Raw genomic sequence first — 18,485 nt, forward strand, 5'->3', positions numbered from 1 at the left:
TTGATACTTGGTTGTTGACGGTTGGAATTGTTGGTTCTTTTGTGAATTTGAAGTCTATGATTTGGTTGGTTGTTTGAATTTGTGTGTTGATGGGTTCTTTTGAATTTTAGAGGTGTATAAATTGATTTTCTGCAGTTTGGTGGTGTATTGTTCGAATATATATTTTGCTCTGAGTTTTGCAGATTAATTGTTTGGTTTCGAATGGTTGTTGGTTAAAGCTTGTGCTGGCCGAGCATAAGTATTGAAATACTTGCGATATTTTGTATATCATATATACCTGCGTACATGTGATAAAGTTTGACGAAAAGAGGTGCAAATTTAGTTATACTTGTAGACAGAATGTTTGTGGTGTGTGTTTGATCAAGGTGTAAATAGTACGTCACCATGCTTAAGTATATAATGTATATACAGTGAAAATTATACAGAAAAACTACAAAAAAGATACACACAGGAAAATACACAGGGAAGCATTTAAGTGCTAGTTTCCAAGGTAAAGATTAGCCATAGTCAGGCGGTGCACACTACCTCCCTAACTGTTGGTAACGCCTCGCACCGGCCACCATCAAATCCTGACAGCGGGGTCGTGAGGTCGATCCTCGAACGGGGCGTATAATCTCCGTGACTATTTGATAAACGATATTGTGTCTGAAATCATTAGTCCTCCACCTCTGATTCATGTGGGGAGGTTGGCGGTTGCTTGCGGAGAACAGGCTTGTGCTGGTTCAGAATCCAGGAAACTGGTTAGGTTAACTGTCGGTCATAACTGAACGGCGTTAAACCCAAAACAAACTAACAAACAAATAGATTTTTTTTTCTGTCCTTCATAATTACTTGTGAAATACAAACCGTATTTTGACAGAATTTATATATGTCTGTAATAAATAACAAAACTGTTTCCACGCTCATTTAAATTCTATTAATAGGGTTAGGATTAAAGCATCATTTAAAATGTTTTGTTTATGGTAGCGTGGACTAATACTTTATGCATACTGCTACACTCATTTAATAAAAGGTTTAGAAATAAAACATTAGTCTAATCACAGGAGCCTGAAATTCTATCCAAAAGCCATGAAAAGTCTGTATATGAAAAAAGACCCCCTTTTATATAATAAAAAAAAAACACCAGGAATGAAACGCATTCACACCCCACCCACCACGAGAAAACAAAAAAAAAATCAAAGCAAGCAGTGCGAGTGTTCTCGGGTGTCGTAATTATCTAAAGGCAACTAAAATATATGCGGGACTGTGCTTACTGACCGCTTCACCGTATTAACTAACACGAAATCAATGAGTTTCATTCCTGGTGTTTTTTTATTATATAGAAGGGGGGTCTTTTTTCATATACAGACTTTTCATGGCTTTTGGATAGAATTTCAGGCTCCTGTGGTCTAATATATGTGACTTTCAGTTTTTAGTTAGATATTTGTATTTTTCTCTTTTGTGTTATGCAGATCATGTTTATTTGCCATCATGGAAATACAAAAGATCACACTTGTTCTGTGTCACATCTTTATATAGATTTATGCATCAGCTTCAATATCAAAAGAAAATACGCAGTTTATTTAATATGTGCTTATGTACCTTCAAAATAAAACATTCTACGTTAGAACCTACTTTAGTAAATTCGTCCTACTTTAAAGCCTCATGCAAACTTTGACCAAATTATAAATAGCTTATACATTTATAAACTATCACGCATGAAGTGAATGGTTATCTTCGTGCGCTTTCAGAACATATTTGGACATGTTGACTGACATTGGGATGAAATCAGTGTACATGTGATATTTAATTTCTGTTATCAAAGAAGTACATAATCGTATCATTAAATCTATATATTCATCTTACATTGATGGTGAAAACAGTTTTCCAACTTACACATGACAATATATTCATGTGTCTTACTGTTTATCAGATGATATGCGTCATTTTCTAGAAGCATGACCTGGTTATTGAAGTGTTGAGATAAACGGGATAACATTAAGGTATTAGATCACTAATAAAGAACCTCCTTTTTGAATATTCAATTCCTACCATAAACCTACTTAGGAGTGCGTAGGTTCAAGCCCTGCTGGGACCAAATTATTTTTCCTTATTTTCTATTTTCACTAGTAAGTTTTTACTTCTTTCAAGACTTATTATTGATTTTTTGTACAAAAATGGAAAAAGATGAATCTTATAAGCGATTTCTTGGTGTTCAAAGTAAATTTACGACTGAAACAGAAGGGGTAGAGTTACACATCTCTAAAAATATTGAGTTACGCGCGGTGAAAGTTCTCTATTTTGCTTTCACTCTTAGATTATATATTGTGGAAGAAATCTAGATAGGTTTTACATCTTCCCTAAGGTTATTTTTGAATTGAGTAAGCAAAATTCAAAACAGAAACACATCATCCGACCTTATTTTTTCAATGCTGAAGTATGAATTCTGTCCCATTAAATTCGTTTACTTGAGGCACCATAGGAGAAATGATACTGACATTTTTACTTTGTGTTTTAAAATTGTTTACCAATAGTTTGAGGTTTCTTCTATTGAAATTAATGGTAAAATGAGTTCTCTGCAAACGTTTTGGATACTGACTATCACTTTGAAATTTGTCTCTACTTGAGCTTGAGGAGATACCACAAGTTATTCAAAATTTATAAAAAACGGCACGGTAAAAGTTGTTTAAAATTTGCAAAATAGTGCAAAACACGGTTACCTTTCAGAATATACTAAGCAAAGGCCATTTTGTAAACATTACTATTAGTGACCTAATACCTTAAGTTAAAAACAGATGTCTAGCTGTCTCCAGCTCTCTAAATAAATGGTCCTCTAATTATTTGTAATAACGTTGTGAAAATATTTAAATATAAAATAAGTTTAAAACAAATAAATGGTTATGTGTGCAATTGTTCATGTTAATAGTCAAAATAATTTTGATGTTGCACATACATATATGTAGATAAAGATACGCATAGTCATTTTTTAAAGACCCGACACAGAATAACTGTACATTGTATATTGTTTTCCATGATGATAATAACGCATGATTTGCACCAAAAATATTAAATAAAACAATATTAGTAACTATTTACAAACTGACAGTGATATACATTAAACCAAGACAATGTATGACAATGTATCTAATGTCTATAGATGTTTGATGAATAATATATAGCCGTAAGCAGAGTACTTGATTTATCAAGTTAAGTTTAAACGACATTAAGATTCATCATTTATTTATGTTTTTGACAAAAAAAAACACAAGTTTGCAGATAAAAATTTGAAAACATATTAATTAACTTAAAGGAAGGACCTAAATTATCCACGAGTCATCTTGTGATGTGGCTGTATTATATCTGTATTATCAGAATGATGTTTATAAAGTTCAGCAGGGGGAAAATAGGTAAGTAGGTTATGGTTGGCATGTAAAGGTGGTCAATCATGTTTAAAGAGGCACCACAAAATAACTGTATGCTATTGTATTTCCATGATGGTAATTATACATGATGTGCATGAACAATATGATGTATACAAGATTTTAGTTTCAAATTGACAGTGACATAATATATTAGGCCAAGACAAGGTGTTTAATGTCTTAACATTGTATTGAATTCATGAAGTAATATGTATATAAATCAGTCTAATTAGTTACATTTCAATTACATTTTGATTTTATAGTGTAAGACTGTTATACATCTGTAATCTAAACACTGGTGAAAAGGGATTGACCTGAAAACTTGTAGTATAGCTGTATATTACCTGTATTATACAAATGATTTTCATTAAGTCTTTCTGGGTGCGTTCGCATGCTTTTGAGTCTATAACGGTGCCCTACTGTTTTCTTATTTGTTGCTTGTTCGTTTTTCTATTTTATTCAGTTGATTGTGGCTGTATGTTTGTCTTTGTTACATGAGTGTGACTGTTATTAAAGAACATGGCATTCCCTTGTACATTCTTTCTTGTTCAACTTTCCCCTTCGGGTCCCATCCCGGCCCCATTTTACCCCTTACCATTTCCTTCCCCTCCATCTTTTTTAGCATAAATTAATATGTACTTTTTGGATGTTTGAAGCAACCCATCTGAAATATTTTTCTATTACAGCTTCTATCTGTTATGGGCCTACTATCAAATGCGTGGTACTGGGGCTATGTGTTTTGGTGCTCTGTGCTTCCGAGAAATCTACCCTTACCTATTATCTTTTGTGGGTGAAAAAAGTAAGTCATTAGGTCGTGGTAGGTCTTTAAGCAAAATTATATTACCTATTTCGTGTATTCTATCAGAGTTTTATTTTCGGAGCAAAAAGACATACATGTATTGCATAGTATAAGAACCTTACAAAATACAAATATACATGTTTTGGTTATTTTTGTTATTTTTTAAATTAACTCCCTGGAATAAACATTGTTAAAAGCTGAGTATTTCTGTTTAGTTCAATAACATTTACATTTTCATTTGATTAATGTCGAGAGTTTTCAACAATTTGGACCAAAATGTAAGTTGAATAATTGTTTCTAACCTGTGAAAACATTTCTTTCCTGCCTATCTTATTTGCACAACCAATATAGACAAAGGGAGAAAATAATAATTATAAAGCTGAATTAGTCTATAAATTAATCTAAATATGTAACACTGCAGGTCTTATCTTTATATAATTCCTTTGGCTATATATATATTCATCAAATTTATGATTATGCTATGACATTTACTTTATCTTGGTTGGGCAACTAGGCGCAATTACTTGACCTCCATAAGATAAACCATCTTTAAGTGTAGTAAAAAAGGAGTCTGGTTGATAAGTGCCTTACATGGTTGTGATAGGGAAAAAAAGGTAAGTTCGACTAACACTTCTTTTTGTTTTATTGACAGTGCTTTAAAACAGAAAAACTACATGGTGTTCAAAGTAAATTTACGACTGAAACAGAGCATTTACTCGAACATCTCTCTCAATATATGAAAAACTATTGAAATATATTTTTCAGATATTTTTATATCCTATGATAATACTATTTCTCTTACTACATTTGTTTAGCCATACGTCTATATTATAATAATTGTTTGGGGAAATGGGATTTTCCTAAATTTGAACTTTTGATGCATTCTTCTTAATACTCCAGTCACATATACGGCGCGAAGAGCTACGTTTAGCCACGGATAGAAACGTGGTAATCCGTATCGATCCGTACTGCAGCCGTATGGATTGGTACAGATTGATACGGATTACTACTTTAAAGTACGGTTCAGGTAAGGATTGATACTGATTACTACGTTTCTATCCTATAATTGTAACCGTTATTGTAACTATCAAGTGTGTAATATGTAGTGTTTTTTTCCTTCAGTCATTAATGATATATAATTAGTAAACACTCGGACAAATACATCACACAGAGTATCACACGGTATTTAAAATTGTAAATCAAATCAAAAAAAGAAGATACTTTGCATGTTTAACTAAGTTTAATTGAAGTGATGTTCATAATTTAAAAAATATCTGAATTCGTTACATCTATAGCGTATCAAGTGCCTAAATTACTGCGGGTGGCATAGGGGAAATATCTAAAATATTTCCATCTAATGTTCATATTCTGTACAAGTTATATATTCTTCATCTTATCGAAGATATTCCGTAGGCAGAATCAACAACTTCATTTAAGATAATAACTTAAAGTAAACACTTGAGTTCCACAATAATAGAGATCACGGCTTAACAAAAGATAAACAACTTTAATGTAGAACACCCAGCCAACAAAATATATGGGACCCATATGGGCCACTTGTTGTTTCCCATATGGGATCCACATGAGATTTGCAAACGGGATTGGCATAGGTCCCACATCGAAGAGACATTATATATGGGTTCTGTATGGGTCCGTTGTTGGCAAATACTTGCATTATGGGTCACATATGGGACCCGTATGGTACATTTGTCCAGATATAGCCAAATTCAGGCTTGTGTGCTTGTACCCCTACCAGGACCCCAACTCCATGCCTACTGCGGTCACCACACTCATCCAAATCCCTTTGATGTTTTTTTTTTAAAAAAATGAACAACTTAAGAAATTGATGAAATACAGTTGAAAAATAATAATTTTAAAATGATAATTATCATTTGTAAACGGAATGGATTTCTCGTCATATGAATAAATGAAAATCAAAAACTCAAAAGATGGGATGATATTGATCAAATCAATGATGAATTACTTGATCACAATAATCTTTAAACCAAGGTGACAATTTGAAGGATATTTTTCACCATGATATCATCACGATGGGATCAACTTTACGATTATAATGGGTATACGTATTGTCTTGTGTTATTAGATCAAAACTTGTATCGTGCCAGTGAGAGTAAATCAAACTTAATGTAATGAACTAGCTGAGTTAGAATATTCTACTGAAATATTGTTATTTAAATGTATAATAGATGGCATCATCAGGGCGTGATCAATCTGGAAGGAACACTTCAAGCATTTCTGATAAAATAGTACAAGAATTGGACGAGGCTTACAAGAAACATGGCATACCAGGTGTATTAGAGAGGGTAAAGGGGAACCTGAATGAATGGAAGTCAGTTCCTCTCAATATTGCTATCACTGGAAACAGTGGTGTTGGAAAATCAAGCTACATAAATGCCTTACGTGGTATGACAGCTGATGATGAGGGGGCTGCTCCAGTTGGAGTCGTTGAAACAACTGCCTATCCTACAGGTTATCCACATCCGGAAAACGAAAGCTTACTATTGTGGGATTTGCCGGGGGTAGGAACTCCAAATTTTACCAGAGACAGCTATCTTGAGAAAATACGTTTTAGAAGATACGATTTCTTTCTGGTATTTGCAGCAAGCCGATTTACAGAGAACGATATGTGGCTGGCTCAACAAATAAGGCAGGCAGGAAAACACTTTTATTTTATCAGAACTAAAATTGACTTGGACATATCGGACAATAAGAAATCACATCCAAGAACTCATTCAAGGGATCAAGTCTTGCAGACAGTACGTTCAGACTGTATGGCCCAGTTGCAAAACGAAGGATTTACAAACCCGGAAGTATTCATTATCAGTAACTTTGATGTAAATGAGTTTGACTTCAGACAATTGTCAGAACGCCTCATTCGAGATGCTCCTGACATCAAACGGGAAGCTTTAACATTGTCGTCAACCTTTCTTACCGAAAGAATAATTAAAGCCAAAGAGAGGTATCTAAAGAAAAGAATATACATCGTTTCCGTTGCCTCTGCTGCAGCTGCTGCAGTTCCAATACCAGGTGTAGGATGTAGCGTGGATATTGCCGTACTGCTGGAAGAAGCTCTGTTTTATCGCAAGCAGCTACGACTTGATAAATCTTCTGTTGAAGAAAATGCTACAGCATTGAATATTACAGTTAGCAAGTTGCAACAGAAACTTAATTTACAAAGCCAACTTATTTCTTACACTGTTAAAGGACTTCTTGCTTTTTTCGGAAGTCTTGGAATATCAAGCGTCGCTGAAAATGTTCTAAAAATTGCACTTCCGCTCGTGGGCTGTCTGATTGCCGCCGGAATGTCTTATAGGGTCCAGGTGTACTGTTTAAAGAAGCTCTTAGACACCATGATAAATGACGCATTGAGTATTATTGCGGAAATGAACAATGTCTTTGCTAGAAATACCATGAACGTTACCGAGGACATCGGGGAAGATCTAGCTTGACTACTGTAGTAATGACAATATTTAAAACAAATGGCAAGAATAAAGCTAAATTATTCGCATCAGCTGCATTTGTTTACACACAATAAAGGGTTCCGGGTGCAAATGTACATCATGAACGATATATACAGATGAGCGAATGTTCGCACCAGCAGGACCTATTACACACAAAAATATAAACTACCTTTGTGGGTTTTTTTTTTTGGTTTTTTTTTCATGAACGTAAATTTGTTTTACGCATTTTGGTATATCTAATCAAACCGTATATTACCGTATGATTATTAACTTCAATAACATGAGTATAATTGTGTCAAGCATATTCATTTTAAATTATTCGATTAAATATTCTAAGTACCAATTGAAGAATTCTTCTTTCTAGAATGCGTAGTATAATAAAATATTGCTTAAAAGAAATGAATTCGTTTTATTTTATTTCTTTTATTATTTGAAGAATATGGTACGCAAAATATTCTGTCATTAAAAAGTGCGGATGGCTTTAGGGTACCTGTTTTGCGGTAACTCAACAGAGCCACGTCACCGCCTAACAACATATTTCACTTCGTACCTTCAAACAATGTTGGATTATTTACTACTGCCGATGTTCTATCAAAGCAAATCTAATTTAAATCATGTGCAACATAATCACTGATATCTGTTGTGTCTTACCCTGATCATGTAGATTATTTTACAGTGTAAGCAACTTTGGTACGGGCAAAATGAGAGTTAAATACCATGTGTGTTTGCATTTCAGTTTATAACCCAACTCGGCGAGTCTTTAAGAGCATTGTTTGTAATTTGGTAAGATAAAGAAAGTACTCTTAATTCCAAAAAAAGTTTTCTTCTTCGTAAGCATGCCAGGTGTAAAGCATCCATATATCATTCAAGAGTCTCGTACTTGAATGTTAGTTATAGAGGTCGACGAGCGGGAGATAAAACTCGCGGCACCTTCATCGCATCCGGTTGTAGATATATATACATGTAATAGCAAGGAATTATTATTTCATTATTATAGTTACGACATAAGCATTGTTTTGATTTAAAATTTTAACAGCTTTAATTTTAAGATCAAGTACGAAATATTAACCTAATCTGGAGCCAGGATAACTGAGAATCTACCGTGACCGTAACATTGAATTATCGGTCTATAATTATAATTGCCTGTTTGTAAAGATAATATGTTTACCTATGACTATGAGACACCTTCAGATCATAAATCCGACGCATTGAAATGATGGACGCGCATGTCTATGTTTCAGAGATTAAGCAGATATGGCACGAATACGAATTATAGTCAAAGTATTTGACTGACATTGACCCGCAGTGACGTGGCTCTGCATTTTATCAATAAAAGTGAATTTTTGTGTCGAGTTGTAACTTTCTCATTTTATTACATAAATTACAGACTTGTAAAAAAATTTTACAGTCCAACACACGGACATATACCATACCATAGTAAACGTAATTACAAATTTAGTTTGGTATTTATCGAGATCGAACCTGCACAACTTTATAACTACAGCGACAATACCTAGCTACCAAATGCACCCCCACTCAAAGCAATTTCCTTAAAAATTCGCAAGTTGATGTACTATATTATATATAATACGACTCTTTACATAGGTTGCATGTCATTAGTGTATTACCTGTCTACATTCCACAAAGGTTAACATGGCTTATATGTTGAAATGTAACTGTGAGAAATACTATCTGATGTAAATAATACTTGCCGGACAATTGTCAGACGTATAAGCCCGAAGTCCTTCACGGGCAATAGTTGTAAATATTGACCGGCAAGCCATTCAGTTAATGTATAAAACCCCATTTATGGATCGTTTGGGAACAACCCTGACAGTATTATTATGACTTATTCACATATTCATATCCAAGCAATATTTAAAAAATGTGAATCATTTGTAAAAGGCACATTATCAGTATTTTTCTTATTTATTAATAACACTTTCATGTCATGGAATCACGAAACTGGCGGACATTTTGAACCTTGTTGTCAATGCATTTTATTTATGTAAAATGTAATGTGAGCATTTAAATATAAAACAATAATGACTTATATATTAAATGATCGATATACAAATTGTTCATTTGACTCAAATACAGAGGGCCTTGACTGACTTTAAATAGAACATACATTGACCCAGATTTGGTACGGTATTTATCTTATTCAAATGTTTGATAGTTTTATCAAAGTTTACTAACATACTGAAGTTCAACTTGATACAACACCAGACAATTTTTTCGGTGAAGTATTTAAGAAATAATATATCTCATCCAGTGATTTGTCGTTGAATAAATCATTATTTGGAGTTCAGATGCGAAGGAATTATATCACGAGGGCGCAGCCCGATATAATAATACGCATCTGAACTCCAAATAATGATTTATTTATTTATATATATATATATATAAAAGAAGAAAAAGAAATTTGCTAATTTGTTTTCTATATATATATATATATATATATATATATATATATATATATATATATATATATATATATATATGTAATTCATTTAAAAATGAAGAAAAAAACTTTTGTTAATTGTTTTCTATTTCAACTTTTTTTGTGAAATGTTGGGTAAAAATAAAATAAATCACAAAACAAACATGGCAGACCGTTTAAAACCATTTCATGCACTGAATCATATATTGTCATTTATTCATAAAAAACTGTAAGATCGAAATTTCTTTCTTTCATAATTCGTTTTCTTTTTATATGAATATTAAAGCCTTTCCAATATCTCGTTATACCGGATATAAAAAAATGCATTTTCATCATATCTAAGTAGAATGAATTGCGGCTTATTGTTTTTGGTGGTCGATCCACTTATTGGGGACGCCTACTGTACTTTGGTTGAACGATTCTCGATTAACGTTTCATGTTAAGATACCATTTGACTTATTAGGAACTCCCACCAAGCTTTTGATTGGCTGATCGAATCTCGATTAACGCTTACCGTTTAGATATCATTTGATTGGACTATCCATGAGACAACCGGGAACCGAGAAACGATTGAGAACCGTATCAACAGCGTTTACAAACGAGATTGCACGGAGGAAGTTTATCGCAAGCACCACTGTAAAAGAAGTATTACAATAGGAAGGCTTGAGATAGGAGGTTTAGGACAGGTAGTATGGTAGTTGTATTGTTACCTACAAAACATAATAAGTTGCTGTTAAATTGGAAAGCTCCTTACGTAGTAGCAGAGGTAGTAAAAAGACTGGATTACAGAATATATGTAGACGGCTAATAGAAAACGTTTCATGCAAACATGCTTACACAGTACTGTGAAAGGAAGGATGATAGTAACTCTATACCAGATAATTGTGTAACAGGTCATAATACAGTAATTCGGTCAAAAATGTGCTTCCGTGGTGTAGTCGAAAGAAGTCCCTAATAAACAGATCCTAATTTTTCCATTTTTCGCGCATTTGCGCGTAAATTGGGGGCCAAATGGGCATTATTTCACTCGTGGAATGAATTTTACATAAAATAGGACACTTTTCATGCTCATATTCGCATGTTTTCGAGTTGTTTACTTGAAAACGAAAGTAGGGTGTTTATTCTGCGGACCGCTTTCTGAAATGCGGCAATATGAGGGTACCTGACTTCAGTTGACTTGCATTTCACTGCATACTATTCAACACCCCTTTTTCTTTTCGTTTTCTTGAAGCAAATGTATGGATATCTTGTGGAAAATAGGTCTACGACGGAGTGAAAATCTAGAAACTGTAACAAAATTGTTCTGAAGTAGCTGAATTTTATATGAAACAAAGAACAATTTCTTTTATTGGTATATAGCCTATAAGAGCTGAAATAAGATTTTTCTCGAAACACATCACAATTAGACTTAATAGTCCTAAATCGATTGTATATGTTATAAAATGATGATTTCAATGCAAGATAACCATTAAATTTGAAAAATTTTGAATTTTGACCATATTTTGTGTAGATGCGCCTATTTCTGCAGCAATTTCTGCGATAGAAAGGCTAATATTTTGTCTCCAGAATGTGTGAAAATGCACAAAATGCATTTATTTGAGTCATATTCATGACGGAATGAATGATATTTCAGAATCAGAGTAAAAAATAATGCATACAGGTGAAACTTTTACCAAAATTTACAATTAAGCGACCCTATAGCCTAAATTTAGCCCAGAAAATGGGTAGGGGTGGCCTCACTTAAATGTCTATATTTCTCTAAAATCTCGAACTTTCACAATGAAACTTGTTAACATGTTTGGTATTACATCTTTCTTGAAAATAGGGATGAAAATGTTATGAAATTTGACAAAAGATATTTCTTATAGGTCATAATGCAGTAATTCGGTCAAAAATGTGCTTCCGTGGTGTAGTCGCAAGAAGTCCCTAATAAATAGATCCTAATTTTTCCATTTTTTCGCGCATTTGCGCGTAAATCGGGGGCCAAATGGGCATTATTTCACTCGTGGAATGAATTTTACATAAAATAGGACACTTTTCATGCTCATATTCGCATTGTTTACTTGAAAACGAAAGTAGGGTGTTTATTCTGCGGACCGCTTTCTGAAATGCGGCAATATGAGGGTACCTGACTTCAGTTGACTTGCATTTCACTGCATACTATTCAACACCCCTTTTTCTTTTCGTTTTCTTGAAGCAAATGTATGGATATCTTGTGGAAAATAGGTCTACGACGGAGTGAAAATCTAGAAACTGTAACAAAATTGTTCTGAAGTAGCTGAATTTTATATGAAACAAAGAACACTTTCTTTTATTGGTATATAGCCTGTATTAAAAAAGGTTCGTGCAGCTATTGTAGAGGAGGATCAAAGAGATTTCGATAGATTAGATCAGAATGAAAGTAGTGGTGAGGTTTCGAGTAGAGTAGAAAAAGATATTATTATTATTATTATTATATTATTATACCAGATTTATATAGCGCCCTTTTCATGATCAATTTCACGTTCAAAGGCGCTTTACATAGTTCAAATGCAGCCACACAGGGCGCATAACTCATCCTCTACTAGTACAGACACAGAGCGATCTGACCAGAGGGACAGAGTGAGACAAAGCCCCACAACAGAGAGATTAGAAATCAGATACAGGCTTGTCCGGCTAACTTAGCCTAGCTCGTTGCGAATAGACAGCCTGGTTCTTTAACGTGCCCAGTGTATAGCACTGATACACGCAAGGATTGCCTAGGTTCCTGACCAGTACACCTCTATGTGGGTGGGAAACACTGAAAAGCGTTTCTGAAAATTCCCGAGTAGCTGCCGGGGATCGAACCCCCGACCTCAGGATTGGAAGGCCAGTGTTCAAACCACTGAGCTATCCGTCCACCCATATAGTTTTATGTCCTATATAGCAGGCTACAGAAACGTACAAAGATGTAGAGATAAATCCAGATTTCCGGCAGAATGTATGCAGGAAGTAGTAGACTTGTTAGAAAAATTCTCAGATGTACTAACAGATATTCCTGGAAAAACCAACTTAGTTGAACATGATATTCAGTTGACAACTACAGATCTGATAAGAGTAAAAAGTTATCCTATTCCTTTTCATTCGCAGCCAGTAGTGAAAGAGGAAGTAGATAAAATGTTGGAGCTGGGAGTAATCGAACAATCAAATGCTCCATTTCCCTCCCTAATTGTTCTTATTAGGAAAAAAGATAACAGTATCAGGTTCTGTATTGATTTCTGCCAGGTCAACAAACTGACAGTTGTCGGTGCTGAGCCTATGGTTAACATGAAGGAGATGTTTTTAAAACTATCTGTGTATAGATATTTTTCTAAACTAGACCTTAGCAAGGGTAATTGCCAGGTTCCTTTGTCTGAAAAGGCAAAACCCATTACGGCTTTGAAACTCCGAAAGGTTTGTTCCAATTCCGTTAGATGCCATTTTGATTAGTTAACGCCTCTGCAACGTTTTGCAGACTGATGCAGAAAGTTTTGGAGGACCTCGGGCACTCAGATAGTTTCATTGATGATATCCTGGTGTATGCAATCATGTGGCCAGAACATGTAGTAGCACTTATTAAGTCGTTAACCAGACTAAGAGAGGCTAAGTTAGCAGCTAAACCGACTAAGTTTTCCATAGGGTTTCAGAAGTTAAAATGTTTAGGGCATATAATAGGTGATGTCCAGATCCCTGAACCAGTTCCAAATAAGGTACATGCCTTACCAAATGCCAAGCGACCGAAAACCAAGAAAGCAATACGTTCATTCTTCGATGTAGTCTGATTTTACAGGACGTTTATCTCAAATTTTGCCGCCATTGCAGTTCCACTCACAGATTTGACGAAAAGGGTCAGCCAAATCTTGTACAATGGAGTGAAAGTCAAGAAAAAGCTTTCCAGAATTTGAAGGCTAGCTTGATGGGTCCACCTATTTTGAAGTTTCCAGATTTATATAACACATTATAATGACAGTAGATGCTTCAGATGTAGGTTTGGGCTCTGTATTGCTTCAGTAACGTGATGGAGAGAAATTACGTTAGTAGGAATTTGCTACCAAGGGAGTAAAGGCACTCAATGATAGAGAAAGAGTGTTTAATGATAGTATGGGCAGTGGCTAAGATTCACCGGTATTTGTTCTGTAAAGACTTTGTATTACAAACAGATCATCAGCTGAATACTTATTTGAATAAAGATAAAAAAACTAAGCAATACCAGGTTGGTGAGATAGGCAATGGCACTACAGCCATACAGGATCAGTATTAGAACAATTCCTGGTAGAGAAAATGTAGATGCAAATTATTTGAGTAAAGTGTAGACAGATGATTATATTAGATGGTGTACAGACAGTGAGAGATTTTTGTTATTTACAGTGTGTCATTTTGTTTTCATGTAAGAAAATTATGAATTTTCTTTTCAGGGGGGCATGTGTCACAAACTGACATACGAGCCTCAACGTATCTGTAGTTTAAATACAGGTATTGTATCATCTTTTTGTACATTTTTAAGTTATTGAGGTAAATGTCAGAATTTACGCATAAAATACCTCTCATGTTTTTCTGTATTTTATAACTTAAATTTCCATGTAAATTTCATTTAATTCGGTTCAGTTATAAAGAAGTTGATATTTTCTAAACTTCAGTAATTTATATTTTTATTCCCAAAACTACTATAACATGCCTGAAATTGTCCAATTCACATTCGCGCCAAATTAATCACAGTTTATGGCTCGGGGCAAACCCTTTACTTTATCTGGGGACCAAACGCCGCTCTTCATGGAATTACACGCCTCAACACGTGTATCATTGAAGGTTCCATGTTCACCGCCGTTTGAATACATTTGCGGATGTCTCTAAATTGCTTTTTGTACTTTTAGCATGTGTAAATTTGAGTTCTGCTCAACTCGGGGCTAGAGAGCGTGGACGGTAGCATGCATTTCCACTAACGTCCATGAACAGGCTCAATCACACCGAACCTGTAACATTTTCGTTTTTGTCGTGTTGAGCGACCTGTGAAGTTTCCACTTTTCTCTATTTTATTATCACAGCAGCGTTGTTTGTGCCGTGTGGCGGCCGTAAAATGTCTCCCCGTACATTCAATCAGGGCTGTAACATTTCGATCTTCTCAGATCGTTCAGCACGACTTTCATGTCGTGTTATTGGTACTGTTTAGTTTCTCAACATTACCATTTCGGCCTGGGTGGTTCCAATACTCCCGCTTTCATAGCCTTGGGTATTGTTTAATCACCCCTTGGATATGGTACCTGCGTTTTAATTTTGTCTTTTGACAGTGTCTGTGATACGCAGGCTTCATAACCTCAGATCCCCTTTCTAAATTCCAGTTTTTGTTTATTTCTGCCCATTGTTTTCTCGTTTGGGGCAAACCCTTTACTTTATCTGGGGACCAAACGCCGCTCTTCATGGAATTACACGCCTCAACACGTGTATCATTGAAGGTTCCATGTTCACCGCCGTTTGAATACATCTGCGGATGTCTCTAAATTGCTTTTTTGTACTTTAAGCATGTGTAAATGTTGAGTTCTGCTCAACCCGGGGCTAGAGGGCGTGGACGGTAGCATGCATTTCCACTAACGTCCATAATTTGTCCAATTCACATTCGCGCCCAATTAATCACAGTTTATGGCTCGGGGCAAACCCTTTACTTTATCTGGGGACCAAACGCCGCTCTTCATGGAATTACACGCCTCAACACGTGTATCATTGAAGGTTCCATGTTCACCGCCGTTTGAATACATCTGCGGATGTCTCTAAATTGCTTTTTTGTACTTTAAGCATGTGTAAATGTTGAGTTCTGCTCAACCCGGGGCTAGAGGGCGTGGACGGTAGCATGCATTTCCACTAACGTCCATGAACAGGCTCAATCAAACCGAGCCTGCAACATTTTCGTTTTTGTCGTGTTGAGCGACCTGTGAAGTTTCCACTTTTCTCTATTTTGATACCCGTGAAAATCCAAAATAGTATGAGCTCACGGCTGTGTCGCGATTTCCGTGAAAAACCCAATATTTGGCGGGACATAGGCATACAAAATGACTGGACTAAATATCCTTAGTGCACGCGCCATTACAGTCTTGAGACGACATTATGTCACTCTTCCATTCTTGGTAGAAATAAATTTTGCTCGATCGAGCTTCTTCCATCAGACGACTTTTACCTGGTGATGTCACGACCCGGAAGTCCTATACCTGTGCTTTGCTTTTCTTGACTCGCCTGGATGTGAATTCCCAGCGCAGAGATATTTCATCCTATGGTTGTGCCTTAACTGCCAAGACGCTGTTTTTTGTTTTTGTTTTTTTTTTTTTTTTTTTTTGTTGTATTTTTTGTACTTAACTGAGACAACTCAGGGATACAAACACCGAATATGGGGAGCCAGAGTGGAGTCAACGTCTTTGCGATTTAGTGGGACATTATCTTACAAAAGATTAGTGCTACTTTAAGTTTAAGGTAATGATAAACATCTGTTAAATCGTCACGTTAAATCAACTGTAGTTAATAGAAATAAACATCTTTTGGAAATCGGATTTTGAGCTTAATTTTTTTCTTCTTTATTTTCTTCTATTTAGTTTTTTTTTTCAATCATTGTAAGTAATCATTTTTTTGCTGTAAATAAACTTGTAAATATTCTAATGAGTGTTAAATTGTTCCTGTAGTTTCTGTCCCCGGTCCGACCATCCTGTCACAGTTATATTTTGCAAAATCTTTATAAAACAGTCAGTGTTGAATTTTCTTTGCTTGATGCGTAGGCGTTTGCCTCGTCTGCAAAATTGTCTTTTAATTCATTTATTATCCAAACATTTTAGCGAACCAGTCATCTGGGCGATATCACACACGTTAACCGGTTGCGAAACAGAACAGTTCGTGGCGGACAAAACAAAAGTTCTACGATAATTTGCCGGCATTTATATTATAAGTATTTTCGATCAAAGAATCGGTTAGATATCGCAAAGATACCGGTCATATTTGGAAGTCTATAACTCGTTGAATTTTGCGCTTTGTCGGTGTAAAGTTGCACAATATTCAGAGCAAACATTATTTAAAGGGTCTACGTTAATACCTTAGCCGTGAGTTGAAAAAGAAATTAAATATGTCCCGATAAACTTTCCTTTCCGCACTTTTTTCGTTTAAACACTTTTAACTCAAGATAACTTACTCAATATAAATTACTCTTAAACAGGGGTCACATGGCATGTTCTTTTTACATAAATTTACATAAATAAAGATCTTTAACATATTTTGCACCAACCGATTCTTGGATCAAAAATACTTACCCCAATACAGATGCAGGCAAAAATATCGGAGAACTGATTTGTTCGCCGCGAACTGTTTTGCTTGCAACCGGTTAACGGGTGTGCAAATGTCTAAGTTTTATTTTGATGCCCAGTTCACAAAAGCGTGCATCTTCGGAAGTAGCGTTTACAATTAGAATTCGTTTGTATAAAGGCATTTGCTTGCGTATATTATACTAATGCATAATTTTTGGCCTGGTAAAAATAATATACTTGTTTTCCCGAAAAATTCGAAGTCCTTCCTGTTGTGTATTTTAGAACGATGTCCACTACTTATGAACAATAATCATTCTTGTTTCAATATAACTACACTTTCAAACAGCCTTTGGATGCCCGTTATTTTTTCAAAATAGTTTTGTGAAATAAAAGCATAGAATTCTCGGAAATTGCTTAAACGTTTAACTCAACTCTTTACGCGAGTAGCTGACACAGATTTCGGAAGCAGTAAACAGCCGCTTTTTAATGATCTACAGACGTTTACCCATCAAACTGATAGTGTAGCCAGGTCAACTAGCCACTTAAAAATGCTCTCCTAGCTGATAATATTCTTTTTATTGCATCATTTATAGATATATTTAAATTGTACCCTATAACAGTTTGTCACATGATACAAGTGGAAATTTTGATTGACACAGGATGAAACCAGAGAACGAGAGAACAATATTGAGGCCATGCATGACAGTTTTCCCATTCAATATGTTTTGTATAATTCCGAATTACTTCGTTCGTTTGCATGAAAGCAGTCTCATGGTGTGGCAAAATTTCTTTGATCATATAAACACGATAAATATGATGGCATAAATTATTACACAAAAATTGCGCTGATATGTGGCAAATATGTTTAATCAGATTTATGCAAGACATCAGCTGTAATATTAAATTTTGAATTGTCTTGAAAATTCGCAGTTCATTCAATATAAGCCTACGTACCTTCAAAATGAAACATCCTACGATAGAACCTACTTCAGCAAGTTCGTCTTTCTTTACTTTGGTCAAATTATGAATACCTTATACATGTGTAAACTATCACGTGTGCAGTGAATGGTTAACTTTGTGGGCAGTTGGACA

The 18,485-nt window shown here is 35.0% G+C and overlaps 1 protein-coding gene across 1 annotated transcript in view; it reads left to right on the plus strand.

Moving 5' to 3' along the window:
* The window catches only part of LOC123531120 (T-cell-specific guanine nucleotide triphosphate-binding protein 2-like), a 57,121-nt gene extending 49,025 nt beyond the window's left edge, over positions 1-8,096 (plus strand). The window contains exon 4 of the mRNA XM_053517758.1: positions 6,405-8,096. Coding sequence (XP_053373733.1) covers positions 6,405-7,667 — 1,263 coding nt within the window. The 3' untranslated portion in view covers positions 7,668-8,096. The remainder of the gene's footprint in view (positions 1-6,404) is intronic.
* Positions 8,097-18,485: the final 10,389 nt, after the last annotated feature.

Source organism: Mercenaria mercenaria, chromosome 11, assembly GCF_021730395.1.
Source record: "Mercenaria mercenaria strain notata chromosome 11, MADL_Memer_1, whole genome shotgun sequence".
NCBI lineage: Eukaryota > Metazoa > Mollusca > Bivalvia > Venerida > Veneridae > Mercenaria > Mercenaria mercenaria.